At 50.3% G+C, this 23185-nt stretch overlaps 4 protein-coding genes, 1 long non-coding RNA gene and 1 pseudogene across 9 annotated transcripts in view; 2 read left to right on the forward strand and 4 right to left on the reverse strand.

The window, feature by feature from the left end:
- Nucleotides 1-478: 478 nt before the first annotated feature.
- On the reverse strand, nt 479-8739 carry LOC130260078 (sperm acrosome-associated protein 9-like). The gene is made up of 4 exons (XM_056505112.1): nt 8463-8739; nt 7755-7910; nt 5298-5500; nt 479-4761 (listed from the first exon to the last, which is right to left on the reverse strand). Exons 2-4 carry the CDS (start codon nt 7896-7898, stop codon nt 4425-4427), a joined length of 684 nt encoding a protein of 227 aa, XP_056361087.1. The 5' UTR covers nt 7899-7910; nt 8463-8739; the 3' UTR covers nt 479-4424.
- AK8 (adenylate kinase 8) overlaps nt 8686-23185 on the forward strand; it is a 77512-nt gene continuing 63012 nt past the window's right edge. The window contains exons 1-2 of one of the 4 annotated variants that reach the window (XM_056505108.1): nt 8686-8832; nt 22186-22270. In XM_056505108.1, the coding sequence (XP_056361083.1) occupies nt 8740-8832; nt 22186-22270 (178 nt within the window). In that variant the 5' untranslated portion in view covers nt 8686-8739. Of the gene's footprint in view, nt 8833-19666; nt 19891-22185; nt 22271-23185 lie in introns of those variants that run through there. The other 3 variants (XM_056505111.1, XM_056505109.1, XM_056505110.1) reach the window with 3 other exon arrangements.
- Nucleotides 9058-11703, reverse strand: LOC130260079 (sperm acrosome-associated protein 9-like; annotated as a pseudogene).
- Nucleotides 12524-15105, forward strand: LOC130260083 (uncharacterized). Its single transcript, XR_008841736.1, has 2 exons — nt 12524-12645; nt 13588-15105. It is a non-coding gene; the product is annotated as an uncharacterized LOC130260083 (long non-coding RNA).
- Nucleotides 12816-16533, reverse strand: LOC130260081 (sperm acrosome-associated protein 9-like). 2 transcript variants are annotated; one of them, XM_056505114.1, is made up of 5 exons: nt 16138-16533; nt 15413-15568; nt 14139-14341; nt 13474-13612; nt 12816-13359 (listed from the first exon to the last, which is right to left on the reverse strand). In XM_056505114.1, the coding sequence occupies exons 2-5, from the start codon at nt 15554-15556 to the stop codon at nt 13345-13347; spliced, it is 501 nt and encodes a 166-aa protein (XP_056361089.1). In that variant the 5' UTR covers nt 15557-15568; nt 16138-16533; the 3' UTR covers nt 12816-13344. The 2 variants fall into 2 exon arrangements, with proteins under 2 accessions (XP_056361089.1, XP_056361090.1); XM_056505115.1 differs by having other exon boundaries at nt 15671-16290.
- Nucleotides 17059-19771, reverse strand: LOC130260080 (sperm acrosome-associated protein 9-like). The gene is made up of 5 exons (XM_056505113.1): nt 19521-19771; nt 18821-18982; nt 18004-18206; nt 17334-17472; nt 17059-17223 (listed from the first exon to the last, which is right to left on the reverse strand). Exons 2-5 carry the CDS (start codon nt 18962-18964, stop codon nt 17137-17139), a joined length of 573 nt encoding a protein of 190 aa, XP_056361088.1. The 5' UTR covers nt 18965-18982; nt 19521-19771; the 3' UTR covers nt 17059-17136.

Consider the following 23185-nt stretch of genomic DNA (forward strand, 5'->3'; position numbering starts at 1 on the left):
TTTGCACAGGATTCACCCTCTGAAGCTCATTTTTCTGCATGGAACCAAAGCCTTTTTTTCTTCTGTGTCAAACAAACTCACCAACAATGTGCCAGTATAATCCATAAATGAACTGCAAACAGTTCAGTGCTGCAAATCTGCAGGTGAGCTTCTGCATGGCCTTGCTCCTGCAGGCCAGGACTGCACAGTGATTAGAGAAATTAATAGCTGGAAATGTCAGAGCCTTGTTTGCAAAGCTGGGGCTGCTGTCAGGAGTTGTCTCTGTCTGTACTTTTCCCTTCCATACAGTGCATACATTTCCTCAGACCACGAGGAATTTTGGGGCCACTTTGTTTTAAGCTTAGCCTGGTGAGGTAAGGTTGTTCTTTTGTTTTGCTTTTTTCCCAGACTGGCACTTTCTCACTGGTTCTGGTCTTTCATTGATTTTTATTTGTTTGTTGGGTTTTTTTTCTTCTTGAAATAAATGAATATTTGAAAGATTGCTCAAAGCAGTTTAGTAATCCATACACAAGCCTTAACATTCCAGTTAAGGATGGAATATAATTCTTAAATATGAGCAACACAGGCAAGGGTCTAAGTTGTGCAAGTGATACATTGTGAACATGCTTTGGCCAAGTCATGTTTATGGAGAATTTTATATAGAAAATAGCATAAATATCATCTTGGAGTTCAGTGACACAGAAAGTTGTTTGGAGCCCTGCACTGGGATTAGTTCTACAGCATGGGGTAGTAAAATGAAAACAAGGCACAAAGTGAATTTAACTTGCCCTTACACAGAATGGGTTCATTATAAGGCATCCCTTAAGCTTGGCATTGCAAGGCTGCACTTGCCAGTGTAAAAAAATTATTGGATAAAAATTACCCACTGAAGTGTTTTACTGGAGTACAAAAAGAGAAAAATTAAGTACCTTCCTGATTTACTAATGCCAAGTAGTACATTGGGTAGTTCATAACACAGCTGATAACCACACAGGAGATATTAGGGAAGGAAACACTTCAAATTCAGGAAATTAAAATATCTTTGCTGTTGATCCTGATGTGTTGGAACTACTTAACTGCTGGCACAATAGTGGATTTTAAAAACAGGAAATCACAGGAGTTGCTTCATCTCTTCATACTCAGGAGCTCTGCAAAGGAAGCTTGGTTTGCATTCCCATAGGCTTTGCTTTCCAGACAAGACTGTTCCAAATCGTTGACTTATGGTGTCATGATTTTGGTGTCTGTGGGCTTGGCTGAACCTTTTTTTCCTGAAGATCTTTTCAGTCCGGTTTTGTGCTGGCTCATCTTTCCTGGCTCCAGAGGCTATTCCTGGTTTCTGTGAAGCTGCCTCTGCTCGCTGTGCTGACTGAAAGCTCAGAGTGGTGCTGCACCACCAGGGCAATTCAGGACTCCCAGGAAAACCTCTCCTGCCTTGGGGTGTTTATGATGTGGGGAGCTGATGGAGCAGGGTGCTGGTGACAGGAACAGCCAATGGCTCTTCTGAAATTACAGCTCTGGGGCTGGAGTGGCCCCACAGCTGCCCTGGGCTGTGCCCCAGGGGTTGGATACCTGTAACCAGAGTTTAAAAGGCCCTGTGGATCTATGACTGGGGGACATCAAGGTTGGTGGAACTGTGGAAAAGTTGCTGGTGAGAGGTTTGGACACTGCTGTGAGGCGGCCGCTAGAGGCCCTGCCAAGCCCATCCCTTCACTCTGCATCAGCATCAGCTCTGGGATGCTGAGATTCCTCTCTCCTGAATCATCCTCCCGCTTCCCTCCAGAGCCCACCACCACTGCTGACACTTCATCTTAACTTCTGGGGGTCTGAGCTGTGTCCTGTCCTCCCGGTGTGGGAGGCTGGAACCACCTATTGAACATAAAAAATGGCTTATCACAGAATTGTTTGGGTTGGAAGGCACCTTTAAAGCTCATCCAGTCCAACCCCCTGCAGTGAGTGGAGACACCTTCAACTCCATCAGGTTCCTCAGTCTGACAAAAGCCTGGTTTGACCCTTAGCTGAATCAATGGGAGCACAGAGATAAAATCACACAGATGCCAGGATTCTGTTGATATCATCTATTACCAGTCCATATCTCTATTTCAGCCTTTGAACAAAAAAGCAGCATTTATTTCCTGGACTAACTGACAGATCTGTAGGAGAGTCAGGCTGGTGCCCTGCCTGGTTTCTCAGTGTGTATCTTGAAATTTTATGCTCACCGAGGCTAAAGTAAAACTTTATTGCACTTTTCTGTTTGGCATTTACATCCTGTTTATGTAAATTCTTCAAACAGCTTGATTTGTAGTAGAGGAAAACAATTCTTGCTGTATCTTTTTGTCTTTTGAAGTGTCCATCCACTCTGGAAGAGGAGAACTTGTATGGAAATTAAGTAATTTGTCTGGATGTTTTTGTGAGACTTAAATCTGCAGTCTTCCAACAGATTCTGGTCTTGTCATTATCAAACCTCAGACTGCAAGTTTTATGCATTCATTTTTCTGCTTGGGTCTTAAAATTTTGGCTGCATGACACTGACTGAAAGGATAGGGCTAGGCTAGAAATTATTACTAAGATTTGGGAACTGTTTCTTGTGTGCATGAATCTGGGAGCTTTTTTTGTCAGGTGCAAAATGACAACTGCACTGGAGTTTTGAGCAGCAGTGGAGGACTGGCTTTGGTAGGACTGTTCTGACAAACCATTTGTGCTCTGCTCATCCCAGGAAGCTGAAAGTGAGCTACAAACTGGAGGATAATTCTGGTCTCCTCACAGCCTGTGTGTTCAAATTTAAACCATAGGACAGGGCCAAGGTGGTTGGAAACAAGATCTGGGAAGAGCATCTCTGGTGTCCCTCATACTTGTCATCGTTCAGTCCTTGCAGCTTGTTCTGAAAAGCTTTCCAAGACAGCAACTGTCACTGGACACTTGTCTCCACCATGGAACACAACAGGGCAGCTGCCACAACTTGGACTTTCAGCCTGAAGCTGCCTCTCACCAGGGATCTCAAGTGAAGTCAGAGAGGCTGATGGTGACATTCCACTGGCTGTGGCCCCAGTAGTGCCCAGGAGTCACACTGTGACCCTCTGTTCCCATTTTGAGTTCACCAAGGTTCAGTTCAGTTCAGTTGGATCAAATCTCCCTAAAAATAGGGCTTTACTCCAGACTGGGTGGGTGCATTGCAAGTGGATAGGGGAAAGGAAAAAAGTGCAAAACAACATGGGGTTATGAGAGGAATAAAAATGCTCCTGAAAATACTTTCCATTTCATCTGAGTTGTCATTCCTTCCTATGCCCTTCTTCTGTATTAATTCTCCCTTCTGTTTTTAGCTGCTTGTTGCCAAAACTTGGTGATTTTAAGGCAAAAGCTTTCTCACAAAAAACTGAGCCCAGTATGCAAGGGGAAATTGTATATTCAGGAGTGTCTTCAGCAGGAAGCAAAGAGCAGGGGGTAATTTGCCTGTGGGAGGGGGAAAGAGCAGTCAGACACAAGGAGGACACTTATTTAGGAAGGGCTGTAGGGTCTGATCACGTGCTGACCTCATGCTCCATATTTTGAGCCCACGGGCCATCATGGGCCTGCCCCTTAGGTGGGACATCTGGGCTAACCTGATGCTAACCTTGCCTTGAAACACGGAAAGCACAGGCAGTTTAATCTGCAGTTTGAACAGGAGCCATCTGAACATGATCCTTCCACCACATTCCACATGAATCACATGGACTGGAAATGGCTTTTATTTGTAGAGGTCTGAGGAGCACAGGGGGGCTTTGTCCACGTTTGGCTATGGTCAGTGTACACAAACTAAGGGCAAAATTAATTCTGCTCTCGGAGTCAAGCAGATGTGAGGGGTTTCTGTGAGGAGCAGCAGGAGGCTTCAGCAGAGCACAGCTGAAGAACACTGGCATCTGTAGCCAGTGGCAGGTATGGGAAATCTTAGCATCCTGTAAACAGGGATTCTATGGTCCAGCTTACCAAACTATTTCTATGGGGGTGAGGGAATTTTGGAGACAAGTCTAAATGTCAAAGACTTGTCTAACCCATAATGCCAGCCCTTTCCTCCTCGGCATCACATCCTTCAGACAGGCAGGTTCTTCACCCCGCTGTCTGTGGCAAGGAGGGGATGTTCCTCACAAAGAAGGGTAATAAAATGTAAAATCCTATTTCAAGTAACTTGTCCAAGATTCCTGTAGGAGACATTAGAAGCTGATGAGTGCTGAGTGTTCCCTGCTCCCAGGGCAGTGCTGGCCCCAGGCAGCAGCTGTAGCTACAGCTCCTTCTGTGGGGATATGAGGGGCAGAGTGGAAATCTCAGCAAGGGAGAGCAAATGCACCTGTGGCTGCAGAGCAGCTCTTCAGAAAGTGGACTCAGGATGAGTATCTAGTGTTCATTTCACTGTGTTTAATCAGCCAGGTGGTTAAAGGTGGTGCCCAGATGATGTAGCAGCTTTAATGCATCCTTTAATATGGGTGTTTGCCTGGTGGCCTCCAGGGAGCTTTACTATTCAAATGTGGGTCTTCACACTTGCACTTCGAGCATTCTCTGTCCTGCAACTGTGCAGCATTTTTATTACTAATGGAGGTCTGAGCTGCAGCGTGCCTGGCAGGTGCTGTTTGGGAAGTGGGTGTCTCCTTGCACGTCGCATGTCCATGAGTCACATCATGCAGCATGTTCCGCTTAGTGTAGGTTATCCACTCCCTCATGGTGTCCATAACGATGGGGATGAGGCTCACCACCCCTCCATAACGATTCTTTGCTTCCTCTAAGCTCAAGCAGTTCACAACACCGTGGGGGTAGCTGTGGGACAGAGGGGAAACAATTGACAGAGGAGTCCCAGCCTCCCTCAGAACCCCAGAGAAGGGCAGGATTGCACAGGCAGCCATTTCCCAAAAACACAAAAGCATGGATAGAATTGCACTTGGATAGGTGAGTCCCACCAAAAACCACTCTGGCAGAGATCTGGAAGTCTTGGAGAAGACAAAGAGATGCTTGCCCTGCAGAAATGAGCTCTGGGCAGAGCAGCAGCAGGAGGAAGGAGCAGGTAACCTGCCTGAGCACTGCACAGACCTCAGGGCAATCTCCTGCCCTGCCATGCACCAGGAAAAGGATGGAGAAACAGACCAGCACTCTGTTTGTGCATGGACACTGGCAGTGTTTCCCCAAGAGCTGCAACAGGAAGCTGGGCAGCACCTTGTAGCCTCACTAAAGCCAGGAAGGTGCTGAGACACAACTGGTGGAGAAGCCAGGTGGGAATGTGCAGTGCCAGTCCCCCAGCACCGACAGCCAATTCCCAGGAGCTGAGCTGAGCTGAGCTGAGCTGAGGAGGCACCTACGTGGCTCGGAGGGCAGTGAAGTCGTTGCTGTCATTAAGGAGCACTTTGCACTTCTCCAAAAGGCCATTGGTCACACAGTCCCCAGGATGCACATGTTCCATCTTGTGGCAGAGGTTGCGCAGGTCGTTGCAGATGGAGATGAACATGGTGAGGATGCGCTTGTCGGTGGAATTGTAGCAGTGGTGGTCCTTGTAGCACTGCACCTGCACAGGGGGAAAACCAGAGGTCAGTGATGTTAAACTGCATTGACCTTGTGCTGCAAAGCTGTCAGGGTGAGTGAGGGGAAGCTGCTTTCTCTCGTGGCTCTCAGGCGTGAGCACCACGGGCTGTTTGCTGTCATTCCTCATGACTGAGCAAGGGCAGAGTAAGGGATCTGTCCATCAGCTCACTGAGCCTGCCTCACCCTGAGAGCTGCAGGAGTGCCACAGCCAAAGCCAGCTGTGCTGACAGCACTGCAGGAATGGGCTCAGTCACTGTGGGGTGTCTGCCTGCTCCCTCTGCCCCTGCCACAGCTGCCTGGGCAAGCAGGGTGGGAAGTGAAGGCAGCCACCAAACCAGGAATGGTTTGATGTGTTTGCTTCTTGCATCCTCTTTATTTGGTACATGGCTGCAACCTCAGCCCATTTTTACCCTAATTGCCTTGGCTAACCTGTTAGAGCAATGCTATTCTCTGCTTGCCCTGAGCAGTTGTGTTACTCAGAGTGATGGCATTGTGTGGAAATGTCATGCCAAGGCATTAAGTATCTTCTTCAAAGAAATTATAGAACCTTCAAAATACAAAATTCTGAGTGGCTGGTTAGCAGCCAGAGCTGGGCTCCAACAGCTCCAGTGCTTTCTGGAAGATTCCATGACAAGAGGGAAGGAGCTGTTCCAATGTGGATTCAGTCTTTACTTACAGAAGATCCATGGAATGTGCTTGGTCAAATTCTCAGCAGGTTTGTAAGAACAATAAAAAATGGCCCCTAAGGGTCCATTTGCACTACAGATTCCTCCTTCCACACTGTTTGCTGAGTGCTGTGTCCTTGTGAGTGGCAGGATATTTTATTGCTGCTGTGAGCAGAAATAATGCTAAGGAGAGTATCAATTCAGCCTGAATGTTCACCAGTGGGATAACAGGACTTGTTGTCCATATCAACAACAGAGTTAATGCACCTGAGTGAGCTGGATGGGGAGCCAGGACTACAGGAACAACTTGCAAGGACTGTGCAGCTCTGGACAAGCCAGACTTTATACCCTAATGGATGTAGACATCTTTCAAGCACTGTTGCCTTTACCTGACTGTGGTGTGCACTCCCTACACATGTCTGTGTTTGCTGATGTTATTCTTCTGCCCTCCCCATAGCAAGTTAAAAGTAGGGAGAATGGCACTGAACTAAAATGGTGCCTGCTTTTGTCTGCAGTGAAGTTTCTTTGCTAGGGGTTAACTTCTGCTCACTGCATCCCCAGGGTGTGCTGCACCAACTGCTCCCCAGCCTTACCATTAATTTGCTCTCTTCCCTTTCCCACGCTCCCCCTCAGGGATACAGTTTGCCACCACTGAGTCCCTGTATGGTTTCACAGAGAAGGCCATAGATCCATGGAATTGTGAGGTCACTACCCACCAGGTTTCACCCCCACGACAAGCAGCCCTTCCAACTCTGCCAACAAGTACTAGTGGAATACCAGTGCTTCCAAAAACAGGAAAAAAGGGCTCAGTGCAGTGTCTGTCACAATCCTCTTCATGGCAATGAGCAAAGCCCTTCTATTAGAAATGCAGCCCTTGAAAAACACAACCAGCTCCTTCTGTCTCCAAATCCTGACAACAGACTGGCTGTCACTCTGCCTTTGGCATCCATCCAGTTTTTGTGCCCAAGTTTTGCTGTCTCAAATCCACAATTCTGATTTTATTTAGCTTTTTCCTTCCCCCTCTGTCTCTAGGTGGTCAAAGTTCTACTTTTAAGTACACCATGCTATAAAAATTTCAAGACTATTCACTTACCAGCCCAGAAAACCCCTTGCCCACTTGGGACTTTAAGCCCTCAATCCATCATCCTCCCTCTCTAACACAGCCATTATTTTTAATAAGCACTATAGAAAGATACAGCAGCACCAGTACCAGGGGAAAGAGGTAGGCACGCTGGTTCCTGTGAGTTGAGGATTACAGATTCCATGTGTGGCTGGGGAAGGAGGCTTGGTTTGATTGTTTTCTTGTACCCTTGTTTCTGGCTGTGCCTCAGCAGTGTTAAACTAAACCACAAAGTGCTGCTCAGCCATGAGATTCCTTCTGAGGTAACAGGAGGCCCTCAGCACCTTCTCTCCGCACATCTTCACTTATACACAAACAGTACAGGAGAGCTTTTCTCCATCTTCCCTTCAATAGAAACATTTCTTAATTCCTGAGCTGGCTCCAGTGCACGCCAGCCACGTGCTGTCCCTGATCTCATAGGCAGGGAGCACTTTGCGCTGAATAATTTGTACCTGGTTAATGGATGACACAGGTTTGATCAAATCATGGGCTTCCTCCCGCGTGCGTTCCAGTGCTCTGATAAATGTGAACTGCTGCTGCTGGAAGAGCTTGTAGTTTTCCTCGATCTTGCTTATAGTTTGCACCACCTCATCCATGTTGACTTATTTCTGGATGTGGGGGTAAAAAGGACAGAAAGGAAGCAATTTTAGAAATTATACAATTCTTCATCTCGCCTGAGTTGCGATTGTGTCGGTGAGTGGAAAACTATGCGGAAAAAAAAACAAAACTAGAAAAGCAAAAGGCAGGAAAAAGAGGAGATGTGTTGTGTCGAGGGCCTGCAGTCCCAGAGCCCCAAGCAGTAAGTCAAGGAGTTGATGATGCTGCAACAAGAGGCAGAGAAGCCGGAGGGGAGCGCTGACAATCAGATGCCTTAAAGCTGAGCGGGTTTATGTGTTGTAAAGATAATGCGGCAATGCATCGAGCGCCGGGCCCGCGGGGAGCCGGGGCTTCTCTCGGGGCTGTAAAAGCAGCGCCCCAGCGGCTCCCGCAGTGTCCCGTTAACGGGAGCGGCCGGAGCTCTCCCGTTAACCGCGCCGCGCTCGGTGCCGGGGCCGCGGCGAACCTGCCCCTGGTCCCGGGGCTGAACCGGGACCCTGCGGACAGATCAGCAGCTCTCGGGGCGGCCCCGCCCGCAGCCCCGGCCGCCCTGCGGCTCCTACCGGCCGGTGGGCGGGCGGCGGCGGTGTGGCAGCTCCCCAGGTGGAACGGGGCTGTGCGGCTGAGCGGGCGGGCAGCGCTGACTGCGCGTTCTCAGCTCCGCCGTTGCCGCGGCAACCGCGCCGCCGCGGCCCCGGCAACCGTCGCCGCTCGATGACGTCTCCCCGCTCCCGTTAAAGTCAACGAGGCGCAGGCCACGCCCCCGAGTAGAACGAGGCCGTTCTGTGTCGCGCGGTGATGACGTCTCTTTAGCAACGCGTCGCGTTGCTAGGGCCGGCCATGGCGGACGCCGCTGTGGAGGACCAGGCCCGGCCGTGGCCGCCGCCCGCGGGCGCCTACGCGGAGGAGCGGGGGCTCTTCCAGCTCCTGCAGGTGAACGGGGACCCCCCGCCAGCCCCTTCGCGGCGCGGGGTGACCGGGGGAGGCGGGGAGGGGCCCCGGTGCGGGCTCCTGGGAAACGTGATGGGCGGGTGTCCGTGTGCGGGAAGTTCGTCCTGTAAGCATGGATTCCATGGTCCAGCTTACCAAACGATTTCTGTGCGGGTGAGGGAACTTTAGAGACAAGTCAAAGACCTGTCTAACCCATAATGCCAGCCCTTTCCTGCTCTGCATCACATCCTTCAGACAGGCAGGTTCTTCACCCCGCTGCCTGTGGCTGGGAGGGGATGTTCCTCACAAAGAAGGCTAATAAAATGTAAAATCCTATTTCAAGTAACTTGTCCAAGATTCCTGTAGGAGACATTAGAAGCTGATGAGTGCTGAGTGTTCCCTGCTCCCAGTGCAGTGCTGGCCCCAGGCAGCAGCTGTAGCTACAGCTCCTTCTGTGGGGATATGAGGGGCAGAGGGGAAATCTCAGCAAGGGAGAGCAAATGCATCTGTGGCTGCAGAGCAGCTCTTCAGAAAGTGGACTCAGGATGAGTATCTAGTGTTCATTTCACTGTGTTTAATCAGCCAAGTGATTAAAGGTGGTGACCACATGATGCAGGAGATTTGATCCATCCTTTAACTGGGGTATTTGCTTGGTGGCTTCCAGGGTGCCTTTCGTTGTGGACGCTGATTTGCAGCTAGATATTTCTGGAAATCTTTTTCCTGAAATTATACAGTACTTTTATTACTAATAGAGGCCTGACTTGCAAAGTTCCCAGCAGGTGCTATCTGGGAACTGGGTGTCTCCTTCTTGCATGTGGCATGTTCATGACTCACAACATAGAGCTTGTTCCACTGACTGTAATAGATCCACTCCTTTATAGTGTCTATAACGATGGGGATGAGGCTCACCACCCCTCCATAACGATTCTTTGCTTCCTCTAAGCTCAGGTAGTTCACAACACTGTGGGGGTAGCTGTGGGACAGAGGGGAAGCAATTGACAGAGGAGTCCCAGCCTCCCTCAGAACCCCAGAGAAGGGCAGGATTGCACAGGCAGCCATTTCCCAAAAACACAAAAGCATGGATAGAATTGCACTTGGATAGATGAGTCCCACCAAAAACCACTCTGGTAGAGATCTGGAAGTCTTGGAGAGGACATAGAGATGCTTGCCCTGCAGAAATGAGCTCTGGGCAGAGCAGCAGCAGGAGGAAGGAGCAGGTAACCTGGCTGAGCACTGCACAGACCTCAGGGCAATCACCTGCCCTGCCATGCACCAGGAAAAGGATGGAGAAACAGACCAGCACTCTGTTTGTGCATGGACACTGGCAGTGTTTCCCCAAGAGCTGCAACAGGAAGCTGGGCAGCACCTTGTAGCCTCACTAAAGCCAGGAAGGTGCTGAGACACAACTGGTGGAGAAGCCAGGTGGGAATGTGCAGTGCCAGTCCCCCAGCACCGACAGCCAAATCCCAGGAGCTGAGCTGAGCTGAGCTGAGGAGGCACCTACGTGGCTCGGAGGGCAGTGAAGTCGTTGCTGTCATTAAGGATGCACATGTTCCATCTTGTGGCAGAGGTTGCGGAGGTCGTTGCAGATGGAGATGAACATGTTGAGGATGCGCTTGTCGGTGGAATTGTAGCAGTGGTGGTCCTTGTAGCACTGCACCTGCACAGGGGGAAAACCAGAGGTCAGTGATGTTAAACTGCATTGAACTTGTGCTGCAAAGCTGTCAGGGTGAGTGAGGGGAAGCTGCTTTCTCTCGTGGCTCTCAGGCGTGAGCACCACGGGCTGTTTGCTGTCATTCCTCATGACTGAGCAAGGGCAGAGTAAGGGATCTGTCCATCAGCTCACTGAGCCTGCCTCACCCTGAGAGCTGCAGGAGTGCCACAGCCAAAGCCAGCTGTGCTGACAGCACTGCAGGAATGGGCTCAGTCACTGTGGGGTGTCTGCCTGCTCCCTCTGCCCCTGCCACAGCTGCCTGGGCAAGCAGGGTGGGAAGTGAAGGCAGCCACCAAACCAGGAATGGTTTGATGTGTTTGCTTCTTGCATGCTCTTTATTTGGTACATGGCTGCAACCTCAGCCCATTTTTACCCTAATTCCCTTGGCTAACCTGTTAGAGCAATGCTATTCTCTGCTTGCTCTGAGCAGTTGTGTTACTCAGAGTGATGGCATTGTGTGGAAATGTCATGCCAAGGCATTAAGTATCTTCTTCAAAGAAATTATAGACTCTTCAAAATATAAAATTCTGAGTGGCTGGTTAGCAGCCAGAGCTGGGCTCCAACAGCTCCAGTGCTTTCTGGAAGATTCCACAACAAGAGGGAAGGAGCTGTTCCAACGTGGGTTCAGTCTCTGCTTACAGAAGATCCATGGAATGTGCTTGGCCAAATTCTCAGCAGGTTTGTAAGAACAATAAAAAATGGCCTCTAAGTGTCCATTTGCACTACAGATTCCTCCTTCCACACTGTTTGCTGAGTGCTGTGTCCTTGTGAGTGGCAGGATATTTTATTGCTGCTGTGAGCAGAAATAATGCTAAGGAGAGTATCAATTCAGCCTGAATGTTCACCAGTGGGATAACAGGACTTGTTGTCCATATCAACAACAGAGTTAATGCACCTGAGTGAGCTGGATGGGGAGCCAGGACTACAGGAACAATTTGCAAGGACTGTCCAGCTCTGGACTAGCCAGATTATATTCCCTTCTGTGCAGGGAGCACTTTGTGTTGAATAATTTGTACCTGGACTATGGATGAGACAGGTTTGATCAAATCATGGGCTTCCTGTCGGGTTTGTTCCAGTGCTCTGATAAATGTGAACTGCTGCTGCTGGAAGAGCTTGTAGTTCTGCTCGATCTTTCTTAGAGTATGCACCACCTCATCCATGTTGACTTATTTCTGGATGTGGCGGTGAAAAGAACAGAAAGGAAACAATTTTAGAAATTATGCAATTCTACTTCTCGCCTGAGTTGGAATTTTGTGGGTTAGTGAAATACTTACGGAAAAAAAAAAAAAAAAAAAAAAACTAGAAAAGCAAAAGGCAGGAAAAAGAGGAGATGTGTTGTGTCGAGGGCCTGCAGTCCCAGAGCCCCAAGCAGTAAGTCAAGGAGTTGATGATGCTGCAACAAGAGGCAGAGAAGCCGGAGGGGAGCGCTGACAATCAGAGGCCATAAAGCCGAGCGGGTTTAAGTGTTGTAAAGATAATGCGGCAATGCATCGAGCGCCGGGCCCGCGGGGAGCCGGGGCTTCTCTCGGGGCTGTAAAAGCAGCGCCCCAGCGGCTCCCGCAGTGTCCCGTTAACGGGAGCGGCCGGAGCTCTCCCGTTAACCGCGCCGCGCTCGGTGCCGGGGCCGCGGCGAACCTGCCCCTGGTCCCGGGGCTGAACCGGGACCCTGCGGACAGATCAGCAGTTCTCGGGGCGGCCCCGCCCGCAGCCCCGGCCGCCCTGCGGCTCCTACCGGCCGGTGGGCGGGCGGCGGCGGTGTGGCAGCTCCCCAGGTGGAACGGGGCTGTGCGGCTGAGCGGGCGGGCAGCGCTGACTGCGCGTTCTCAGCTCCGCCGTTGCCGCGGCAACCGCGCCGCCGCGGCCCCGGCAACCGTCGCCGCTCGATGACGTCTCCCCGCTCCCGTTAAAGTCAACGAGGCGCTGGCCACGCCCCCGAGTGGAACGAGGCCGTTCTGTGTCGCGCGGTGATGACGTCTCTTTAGCAACGCGTCGCGTTGCTAGGGCCGGCCATGGCGGACGCCGCCGTGGAGGACCAGGCCCGGCCGTGGCCGCCGCCCGCGGGCGCCTACGCGGAGGAGCGGGGGCTCTTCCAGCTCCTGCAGGTGAACGGGGACCCCCCGCCAGCCCCTTCGCGGCGCGGGGTGACCGGGGGAGGCGGGGAGGGGCCCCGGTGCGGGCTCCTGAAACGTGATGGGCGGGTGTCCGTGTGCGGGAAGTTCGTCCTGTAAGCATGGATTCCATGGTCCAGCTTACCAAACGATTTCTATGCGGGTGAGGGAACTTTAGAGACAAGTCAAAGACCTGTCTAACCCATAATGCCAGCCCTTTCCTGCTCTGCATCACATCCTTCAGACAGGCAGGTTCTTCACCCCGCTGCCTGTGGCTGGGAGGGGATGTTCCTCACAAAGAAGGCTAATAAAATGTAAAATCCTATTTCAAGTAACTTGTCCAAGATTCCTGTAGGAGACATTAGAAGCTGATGAGTGCTGAGTGTTCCCTGCTCCCAGTGCAGTGCTGGCCCCAGGCAGCAGCTGTAGCTACAGCTCCTTCTGTGGGGATATGAGGGGCAGAGGGGAAATCTCAGCAAGGGAGAGCAAATGCATCTGTGGCTGCAGAGCAGCTCTTCAGAAAGTGGACTCAGGATGAGTATCTAGTGTTCATTTCACTGTGTTTAATCAGCCAGGTGATTAAAGGTGGTGACCACATGATGCAGGAGATTTGATCCATCCTTTAACTGGGGTATTTGCTTGGTGGCTTCCAGGGTGCCTTCGTTGTGGACTCTAATTTGCAGCTAGATATTTCTAGAAATCTTCTTCCTGGAATTATACAGTATTTTTATTAGTAATGGAGGTCTGACTTGCAAAGAGCCCATCAGGTGCTATTTGGAAACTGGGTGTCTCCTTCTTGCATGTGCAATGTTCATGACTCACATCAGGCAGCCTGTTCCACTGCATGTAATAGATCCACTCCTTTATAGTGTCTATAACGATGGGGATGAGGCTCACCACCCCTCCATAACGATTTTGTGTTTCCTCTGTGCCCAGGTAGTGCACAACACCGTGGTGGTCACTGTGGGACAGAGGGGAAACAATTGACAGAGGAGTCCCAGCCTCCCTCAGAACCCCAGAGAAGGGCAGGATTGCACAGGCAGCCATTTCCCAAAAACACAAAAGCATGGATAGAATTGCACTTGGATAGATGAGTCCCACCAAAAACCACTCTGGTAGAGATCTGGAAGTCTTGGAGAGGACATAGAGATGCTTGCCCTGCAGAAATGAGCTCTGGGCAGAGCAGCAGCAGGAGGAAGGAGCAGGTAACCTGCCTGAGCACTGCACAGACCTCAGGGCAATCTCCTGCCCTGCCATGCACCAGGAAAAGGATGGAGAAACAGACCAGCACTCTGTTTGTGCATGGACACTGGCAGTGTTTCCCCAAGAGCTGCAACAGGAAGCTGGGCAGCACCTTGTAGCCTCACTAAAGCCAGGAAGGTGCTGAGACACAACTGGTGGAGAAGCCAGGTGGGAATGTGCAGTGCCAGTCCCCCAGCACCGACAGCCAAATCCCAGGAGCTGAGCTGAGCTGAGGAGGCACCTACGTGGCTCGGAGGGCAGTGAAGTCGTTGCTGTCATTAAGGAGCACTTTGCACTTCTCCAAAAGGCCATTGGTCACACAGTCCCCAGGATGCACATGTTCCATCTTGTGGCAGAGGTTGCGGAGGTCGTTGCAGATGGAGATGAACATGTTGAGGATGCGCTTGTCGGTGGAATTGTAGCAGTTGTATTGCTTGGAGAACTGCACCTGCACAGGGGGAAAACCAGAGGTCAGTGATGTTAAACTGCATTGACCTTGTGCTGCAAAGCTGTCAGGGTGAGTGAGGGGAAGCTGCTTTCTCTCGTGGCTCTCAGGCGTGAGCACCACGGGCTGTTTGCTGTCATTCCTCATGACTGAGCAAGGGCAGAGTAAGGGATCTGTCCATCAGCTCACTGAGCCTGCCTCACCCTGAGAGCTGCAGGAGTGCCACAGCCAAAGCCAGCTGTGCTGACAGCACTGCAGGAATGGGCTCAGTCACTGTGGGGTGTCTGCCTGCTCCCTCTGCCCCTGCCACAGCTGCCTGGGCACAGCAGGGTGGGAAGTGAAGGCAGCCACCAAACCAGGAATGGTTTGATGTGTTTGCTTCTTGCATGCTCTTTATTTGGTACATGGCTGCAACCTCAGCCCATTTTTACCCTAATTGCCTTGGCTAACCTGTTAGAGCAATACTATTCTCTGCTTGCCCTGAGCAGTTGTGTTACTCAGAGTGATGGCATTGTGTGGAAATGTCATGCCAAGGCATTAAGTATCTTCTTCAAAGAAATTATAGACTCTTCAAAATACAAAATTCTGAGTGGCTGGTTAGCAGCCAGAGCTGGGCTCCAACAGCTCCAGTGCTTTCTGGAAGATTCCACGACAAGAGGGAAGGAGCTGTTCCAACGTGGGTTCAGTCTCTGCTTACAGAAGATCCATGGAATGTGCTTGGCCAAATTCTCAGCAGGTTTGTAAGAACAATAAAAAATGGCCCCTAAGTGTCCATTTGCACTACAGATTCCTCCTTCCACACTGTTTGCTGAGTGCTGTGTCCTTGTGAGTGGCAGGATATTTTATTGCTGCTGTGCGCAGAAATAATGCTAAGGAGAGTATCAATTCAGCCTGAATGTTCACCAGTGGGATAACAGGACTTGTTGTCCATATCAACAACAGAGTTAATGCACCTGAGTGAGCTGGATGGGGAGCCAGGACTACAGGAACAATTTGCAAGGACTGTCCAGCTCTGGACTAGCCAGATTATATTCCCTTCTGTGCAGGGAGCACTTTGTGTTGAATAATTTGTACCTGGACTATGGATGAGACAGGTTTGATGAAATCATGGGGCTCTTCTCGGGTTTGTTCCAGTGCTCTGATAAATGTGAACTGCTGCTTCTTGAAGAGCTTGTACTTCTGCTCGATCTTTCTTAGAGTATGCACCACCTCATCCATGTTGAGTTATTTCTGGATATGGGGGTGAAAAGGACAGAAAGGAAACAATTTTAGAAATGATGCAATTCTACTTCTCGCCTGAGTTGGAATTTTGTTGGTTAGTGGAATACTTACGGAAAAAAAAAAACAAAAACAAAAACAAAAAAAACTAGAAAAGCAAAAGGCAGGAAAAAGAGGAGATGTGTTGTGTCGAGCGCCTGCAGTCCCAGAGCCCCAAGCAGTAAGTCAAGGAGTTGATGATGCTGCAACAAGAGGCAGAGAAGCCGGAGGGGAGCGCTGACAATCAGAGGCCATAAAGCCGAGCGGGTTTAAGTGTTGTAAAGATAATGCGGCAATGCATCGAGCGCCGGGCCCGCGGGGAGCCGGGGCTTCTCTCGGGGCTGTAAAAGCAGCGCCCCAGCGGCTCCCGCAGTGTCCCGTTAACGGGAGCGGCCGGAGCTCTCCCGTTAACCGCGCCGCGCTCGGTGCCGGGGCCGCGGCGAACCTGCCCCTGGTCCCGGGGCTGAACCGGGACCCTGCGGACAGATCAGCAGCTCTCGGGGCGGCCCCGCCCGCAGCCCCGGCCGCCCTGCGGCTCCTACCGGCCGGTGGGCGGGCGGCGGCGGTGTGGCAGCTCCCCAGGTGGAACGGGGCTGTGCGGCTGAGCGGGCGGGCAGCGCTGACTGCGCGTTCTCAGCTCCGCCGTTGCCGCGGCAACCGCGCCGCCGCGGCCCCGGCAACCGTCGCCGCTCGATGACGTCTCCCCGCTCCCGTTAAAGTCAACGAGGCGCTGGCCACGCCCCCGAGTGGAACGAGGCCGTTCTGTGTCGCGCGGTGATGACGTCTCTTTAGCAACGCGTCGCGTTGCTAGGGCCGGCCATGGCGGACGCCGCCGTGGAGGACCAGGCCCGGCCGTGGCCGCCGCCCGCGGGCGCCTACGCGGAGGAGCGGGGGCTCTTCCAGCTCCTGCAGGTGAACGTGGACCCCCCGCCAGCCCCTCCGCGGCGCGGGGTGACCGGGGGAGGCGGGGAGGGGCCCCGGTGCGGGCTCCTGGGAAACGTGATGGGCGGGTGTCCGTGTGCGGGAAGTTCGTCCTGTAAGCATGGATTCCATGGTCCAGCTTACCAAACGATTTCTATGCGGGTGAGGGAACTTTAGAGACAAGTCAAAGACCTGTCTAACCCATAATGCCAGCCCTTTCCTGCTCTGCATCACATCCTTCAGACAGGCAGGTTCTTCACCCCACTGCCTGTGACTGGGAGGGGATGTTCCTCACAAAGAAGGCTAATAAAATGTAAAATCCTATTTCAAGTAACTTGTCCAAGATTCCTGTAGGAGACATTAGAAGCTGATGAGTGCTGAGTGTTCCCTGCTCCCAGTGCAGTGCTGGCCCCAGGCAGCAGCTGTAGCTACAGCTCCTTCTGTGGGGATATGAGGGGCAGAGGGGAAATCTCAGCAAGGGAGAGCAAATGCATCTGTGGCTGCAGAGCAGCTCTTCAGAAAGTGGACTCAGGATGAGTATCTAGTGTTCATTTCACTGTGTTTAATCAGCCAGGTGATTAAAGGTGGTGACCAGATGATGCAGGAGCTTTGATCCATCCTTAATTGGGGTGTTTGTTTGCTGGCATCCAGGGAGCTTTATTTTTCAAACGTGGGTCTTCATACTTGCACTTCGAGCATTCTCTGTCCTGTAATCGTAAAATATTTTTGTTACTAATGGAGGTCTGAGCTGCAAAGAGCCCATCAGGTGCTATTTGGAAACTGGGTGTCTTCTTGCTATGGTGTGTGCATGACTCACAGTATGAAGCAGGTTGTTGTTGGTGTAGGTTATCCACTCCCTCATGGTGTCTATAACGATGGGGATGAGGCTCACCACCCCTCCATAACAATCCGTTGCTTCAGCCAAGCTCAAGTAGTTCACAACACCGTGGGGGTAGCTGTGGGACAGAGGGGAAACAATTGACAGAGGAGTCCCAGCCTCCCTCAGAACCCCAGAGAAGGGCAGGATTGCACAGGCAGCCATTTCCCAAAAACACAAAAGCATGGATAGAATTGCACTTGGATAGATGAGTCCCACCAAAAACCACTCTGGTAGAGATCTGGAAGTCTCAGAGAAGACATAGAGACGCTTGCCCTGCAGAAATGAGCTCTGGGCAGAGGAGCAGCAGGAGGAAGGAGCAGGTAACCTGGCTGAGCACTGCACAGACCTCAGGGCAATCTCCTGCCCTGCCATGCACCAGGAAAAGGATGGAGAAACAGACCAGCACTCTGTTTGTGCATGGACACTGGCAGTGTTTCCCCAAGAGCTGCAACAGGAAGCTGGGCAGCACCTTGTAGCCTCACTAAAGCCAGGAAGGTGCTGAGACACAACTGGTGGAGAAGCCAGGTGGGAATGTGCAGTGCCAGTCCCCCAGCACCGACAGCCAAATCCCAGGAGCTGAGCTGAGCTGAGCTGAGGAGGCACCTACGTGGCTCGGAGGGCAGTGAAGTCGTTGCTCTCCTTCAGCAGCTCTTTGCACTTCTCCATGAGGCTGTTGGACACTCTGTCCCCAGGATGCACATGTTCCAGTTTCTGGCAAAGGTTGCGGAGATCGTTGCAGATGGAGATGAACATGGTGAGGACGTGCTTGTCCCTGGAGTTGTAGCAGTGGTGATCTTTGTAGCACTGCACCTGCACAGGGGGAAAATATCAGTGCTTGTAAAAACATCATAATGTAACACACCATCTCAATGGCAGAAACGGCTCAGTGCATTGTCTGTCACAATCCTCTTCATGGCAATGAGTAAAGTGCTTGGTAGGGAGATGCAGCCCTTGGAACAGACAACCAGCTCCTGTCTCCAAATCTTGACATCAGCCAGGCTGTTACTCAGCTTTTGGTATCGATCCAGGTTTTGTGCCCAAGTTTTGCTGTCTCAAATCCACATTTCTGATTTTATTTAAGTTTTTCTTTCCCCCTCTGTCTCTAGGTGATCTAAGTTCTACTTTTAAGTACACCATGCTATAAAAATTCCAAGACTATTCAGTTACCCGCCCAGAAAATCCCTTGCCCACTTGGGACTTTCAGCCTCAATCCTCCCTCTCTAGCACAGCCATTATTTTTAATAACCAGTGTAGAAAGATGCAGCTGTACCAGGGGAAAGAGGCAGGCATGCTGGTTCCTGTGAGTTGAGGATTACAGATTCCATGTGTGGCTGGGGAAGGAGGCTTGGTTTGATTGTTTTCTTGTACCCTTGTTTCTGGCTGTGCCTCGGCAGTGTTAAACTACTGTAGTGAATAATTTGTACCTGGTTAATGGATGACACAGGTCTGACCACGTCATTGGCTTCCACACGGGTGAGTTTCAGTGCTTTGATAAATGTCAACTGCTGCTGCTGGAAGAGCTTGTAGTTCTGCTCGATCTTTCCCAGGGTTTCCACTACCTCATCCATGTTGGCTTGTTTCTGGATCTGAGGGCGAAAAGGAGAGAAAGGAAGCAATTTTAGAAATTATGCAATTCTATGTCTTGCCTGAGTTGGAATTGTGTCGGTTAGTAGAAAACTTATGGAGAAAAAAAAAAAAAATATATAAAAGGCAAGAAAATAGATGTGTTGTGTCGAGGGCCTGCAGTCCCAGAGCCCCAAGCAGTAAGTCAAGGAGTTGATGATGCTGCAACAAGAGGCAGAGAAGCCGGAGGGGAGCGCTGACAATCAGAGGCCATAAAGCCGAGCGGGTTTAAGTGTTGTAAAGATAATGCGGCAATGCATCGAGCGCCGGGCCCGCGGGGAGCCGGGGATTCTCTCGGGGCTGTAAAAGCAGCGCCCCAGCGGCTCCCGCAGTGTCCCGTTAACGGGAGCGGCCGGAGCTCTCCCGTTAACCGCGCCGCGCTCGGTGCCGGGGCCGCGGCGAACCTGCCCCTGGTCCCGGGGCTGAACCGGGACCCTGCGGACAGATCAGCAGCTCTCGGGGCGGCCCCGCCCGCAGCCCCGGCCGCCCTGCGGCTCCTACCGGCCGGTGGGCGGGCGGCGGCGGTGTGGCAGCTCCCCAGGTGGAACGGGGCTGTGCGGCTGAGCGGGCGGGCAGCGCTGACTGCGCGTTCTCAGCTCCGCCGTTGCCGCGGCAACCGCGCCGCCGCGGCCCCGGCAACCGTCGCGGCTCGATGACGTCTCCCCGCTCCCGTTAAAGTCAACGAGGCGCTGGCCACGCCCCCGAGTGGAACGAGGCCGTTCTGTGTCGCGCGGTGATGACGTCTCTTTAGCAACGCGTCGCGTTGCTAGGGCCGGCCATGGCGGACGCCGCCGTGGAGGACCAGGCCCGGCCGTGGCCGCCGCCCGCGGGCGCCTACGCGGAGGAGCGGGGGCTCTTCCAGCTCCTGCAGGTGAACGGGGACCCCCCGCCAGCCCCTCCGCGGCGCGGGGTGACCGGGGGAGGCGGGGAGGGGCCCCCGTTCGAGCTCCTGGGGAACGTGACGCTCGGGTGTCCCTGTGTGGGAAGGTGCCGTGGACTGTCTTCCTTAATTATTTTAATTGGCAGTTCCTTCGGCTCATACGTGTAATTTGATTTGTGGAAGAAAGTGGCAGCCCGTGGAAGGAAAAAGTCGGTGAAAGGCGAGGCAGGATGATGAGGACGAAGCGGGGACATTGCCAAACTGAGTGCGGGAAGAACGAGGTGCAGGTTTTGCCGTGGCCGAACCGGGGCTCTCACCGCAGGCTGATCATCCCCGGCTTAAAACCCTGCCCGCCGCCTTCCTGCTGCGGCTGTTCGGGGAGGCGTCAAAAATAAAGGGAGAAAAATGCACCTGTGGTGTCGTTGTGATTTCGGTACATGGCAAGGCTGGTTTCCCTGCTTTGGTGAAGGGTGGGTTTTGTTCTGGAAGTTCGGAAGAGCCATTCTGTCGTGCATGGGGAGGTTTGTGTGAAGGACTAAATATGCTGGTAATTTTCTGATAGGAGAACTTGCTGGAGAGCTTTTCCCCTGTGTGCTGCTCTCAACTCTGTTAAAAAGTCATTTTCACTAAGTCAGAGCTCACTGAAATGCACCCACGTGTTTATTTCTTTTCTTATTCCTTTTTTTTTTTTTTTTTTGCTATCATTTTTTTCCTCTGTTTATTATGACTAACACAACATTGTATTTGTGATTTTATTAAAATTAAATACTGTGTTTTGCACACCGTGAGGCATTGAATGCAGCTGCAGGGACTCATGTTTCATAAAATGTTTGTAGGATTTACTTTTGTGCTTCAGTTGTGTTGGGGCAAAATAATGACACATACACAGCTTTAAATTGTTGTCTAAAACATTTACAAAATACAAAATGTATAAACTACGTGAGACCCAAAATAAACCTCTCCCAGAGTTTAACAGAACAACTCATGTGAAAAAAAGCTGAGTTTAGCAGAATTGGATAAAATTTAGGGTTTCAGCAAGAGGCAGTGCTAGTGTCAATCACTGAATGTTTTTTAATTATAATAAACCCATATTTTCTTAGGTTTGTTATTTATAAAGGGTCTGTTAAATGTAGAGCAAAATCCAGATTGCTTAGTTTAAATAAATATTGCTGGAAAATAGTAATTTTTAAATGAACTTCCAATAAAAATACAAATGTCATCGTTTATGGTCTGTGCTACCCAGACCTTGATGCATCCGAGCTTGCACAATCACCAGTTTATAAACAAAATTGAGTATTTTAATTATTCTAATTAAGTGGATGAAATAGAAAAGGAAAATAGGCCACTCTAATAAAAGACAATCACTTGGTAAGGATATAAAATTTCATGGACTAGATGGACTTTATGGAATTTACTTGCAAATATGAAAGTGTTATGACTGCTGTTGAGAAATGTCTCTTTCAGCACGAGCACTTCTGCAGCTTGTCTAAATGAGAGCATTAGTTCTGTTTGATGTTTAGTTCTAATTACAGAGCTCATGGCTGTGCTGAAATGTCTTGCTAGGAAATGTATGGATTTCTCAGGGTTGTTCTTTTTTCTGCCTGTAAAGCCCAAATCCTCCCTGAAACCAGTGCAGGATCCCCACTGTGATGGGTGGGAGATGAAGCAAGGTCCCATGTAACCTTAAGGGTTTTACATAAAAATGGGCTCCAAAACAGACATTCAAGGCAAGCCTTTAAGCATTTTTTTTTCTTTTTTTTCCCCCCCTTCTCCCCACTCCTTTTCATGCAGGAGACAAGGCTGGTACAGGTGTGAGATGTGCCCTTTCTGTGGGTCGTGTTTTCCACAGTTCTTGTCCATTCTGCACTCCTCTGGGCTAGTCAGGAATTTGTGGGAATGTGCTAGAGAAGGGTCATCTTGCCCTGCAAAGGCACAAATTCAAATTAACTCTGGTTCTCAAACTCCTTGTATGGTTTTTATGTCAGTGCTGCCTCAACCATTTTTGACCCCAGGCTGCTCAAGTCAAAGTTTTCTGGTGTCCATATGTACCATAAATAAGCCAAAGCAAATAGGTTGGTTTGTTTTATTTTTTTTTACTGGCAGTTTTCTGTCTAGCTCCAGTTTTTCAGCATCTAAAATAGGTTCTGAAGTCTCAATTTTGTCTGTGAAAGAAAATAAATAAGCATTTATAAACTATTTAGGATCCTCATTGCTGTAAAAATGCAAGATATCACGAGTGCAGAGCTGTGTTAAATTTTCCTCTGACTTTGTCCTATTTATTTCCAGAACATGCTTGAAGAGCTATTAATTCATAAGCCAGATGATCCCATTGAGTTCATGATAAACCACTTAAAGCAAAACAACGATGATGGTAAGTGAAAATGGAGACACCAGACTAGTTCAGTTCCTGATTTGTAAACAGCTGTTGGGAGCTGCGCTGCTGTTGGCAGGTGATGGATCAAACTTTTCAGGCTGAGTCTTGGGGAGGGGGGAAACAAAAACCAAAAAAAAAGGGTGAGCATTTTGGAATAGTTACAGGCAAGATGCTTTTAATTTCTTTTTTTAGTGGGTAATCTAATAAGAAATGCACTTTAACAGTTATAACAATGAAACCCTCTGAGGGAATAACAAAGAGTTCTGGTGTATCAATTATTAATGCCTTCTGTGCCCCATCTGATATTTCCTGTTGTCTTTAAGCTCGCTAATTACTCCTTTTGTCAGGTGTAAATTTGGGTTCCTATTCTACCTGGGCTGGCAGATTCTCTGCTTTTTGATTAGTTTGTTACTCACTGCTGTTAATGAGTTCCACAGCTCAGTGGCGTCTCAGCTGAAGGAACAGTGTGTCTGCTCCTCTGTGGAACAAAACCTGGTAAATTGAATGGGAAGTCTGTATTGTGCACAATAAAAGCATGTACCCTCAATCAAATTATTTGATTTACAAACTGTTCACCCTTAGGCAGATTATATTTGGATATGCACAACTGAAGTGTAATTTTTGTTCTGCATGAGCTGTCAGGGAGAGCTGGTGTCATGGAGCTTTGATGTTTCTTTAAAACCAGAGTAAACCATTATGAAAGTTCTGCTGCAGCATCAATGAAATCATTATCACTGGAGGTGCTGTGAGCTCTTAGTGGTGCTGATCAGATAGATGTTGATTGAAATGCTGCTAAATGTGTTAAAGGAAAAAAAAAATCAAATCCTGCAAATTGTGCCCAGCCTTTTCTGGTGCAGGCAGTGTGAATAATCAATCTGGTGTGTAGACCCATGGAAAATATGTGGAAGAATT

This window comes from Oenanthe melanoleuca, chromosome 17, assembly GCF_029582105.1.
Source record: "Oenanthe melanoleuca isolate GR-GAL-2019-014 chromosome 17, OMel1.0, whole genome shotgun sequence".
Taxonomy (NCBI): domain Eukaryota; kingdom Metazoa; phylum Chordata; class Aves; order Passeriformes; family Muscicapidae; genus Oenanthe; species Oenanthe melanoleuca.